General features: G+C 61.6%; 1 protein-coding gene across 1 annotated transcript in view; it reads right to left on the bottom strand.

Moving 5' to 3' along the window:
• Nucleotides 1–165: 165 nt before the first annotated feature.
• Nucleotides 166–580, bottom strand: part of TCF25 (transcription factor 25 (basic helix-loop-helix)) — an 18,080-nt gene continuing 17,665 nt past the window's right edge. Inside the window, exon 18 of the mRNA XM_010297345.1 lies at nucleotides 166–367. Within this exon, the coding sequence (XP_010295647.1) occupies nucleotides 184–367 (184 nt within the window). The 3' untranslated portion in view covers nucleotides 166–183. The remainder of the gene's footprint in view (nucleotides 368–580) is intronic.

Genomic DNA, 580 nt, shown 5'->3' with positions numbered 1-580 from the left:
GATTAGCTCTGCCACGTCCAGAGATGCGAAAGGTGCCCGTGATGGCGGCCCTCGCCCCGGCCAGAGCCTGTTCCTCGCAGCGAGAGCGGGCGCCTCTGGTTTGTGTGACTTTATTGGAGTGCGACGCATGTCGGGGGGGTGATTACAGAGGGTTGGGGTGGGGGGAAAACGCGCACTCTCGGCTCAGTCCCAGTCCCCGTCGCCTTCGGGATTGTCGTCTCGGGGGGGTTCCTGAAACTGGATGTTCGCCAGCATGTCCCGCATGGCTGCCATGAGCCTGTTCACCCCCTGGTTAAGGTCCTGCCCTGCTCCAGCCTCTTCATCCCCATCGTGCCTGATGTCCCCCTGCAAGAGAGCCGAGCTGGAGCCGCGGGGCAGGGAGCTGCCTGCTCCTCTGCAGAAGGCAGGGAGAGAGACAATGCTGCCTGCCAAAAAGCATCAGGCTGTTCTGCAACCTGACGTTTACACGCTGCATGTGCCAAGAGCCACTCCCTTTGCAGAAACACTGTGCAGTGGAGCACTTCTGCGTACCGCCAGCGAAAGTGTGCTCTGACCCGCCTGCAGCAGCTGACTGCACATA

The sequence above is a fragment of the Phaethon lepturus genome, unplaced genomic scaffold, assembly GCF_000687285.1.
Source record: "Phaethon lepturus isolate BGI_N335 unplaced genomic scaffold, ASM68728v1 scaffold30681, whole genome shotgun sequence".
Lineage (NCBI taxonomy): Eukaryota > Metazoa > Chordata > Aves > Phaethontiformes > Phaethontidae > Phaethon > Phaethon lepturus.
The sequence above is the reverse complement of the archived record's forward strand: the minus strand, read 5'-3'. Positions and strand labels throughout refer to the sequence as shown.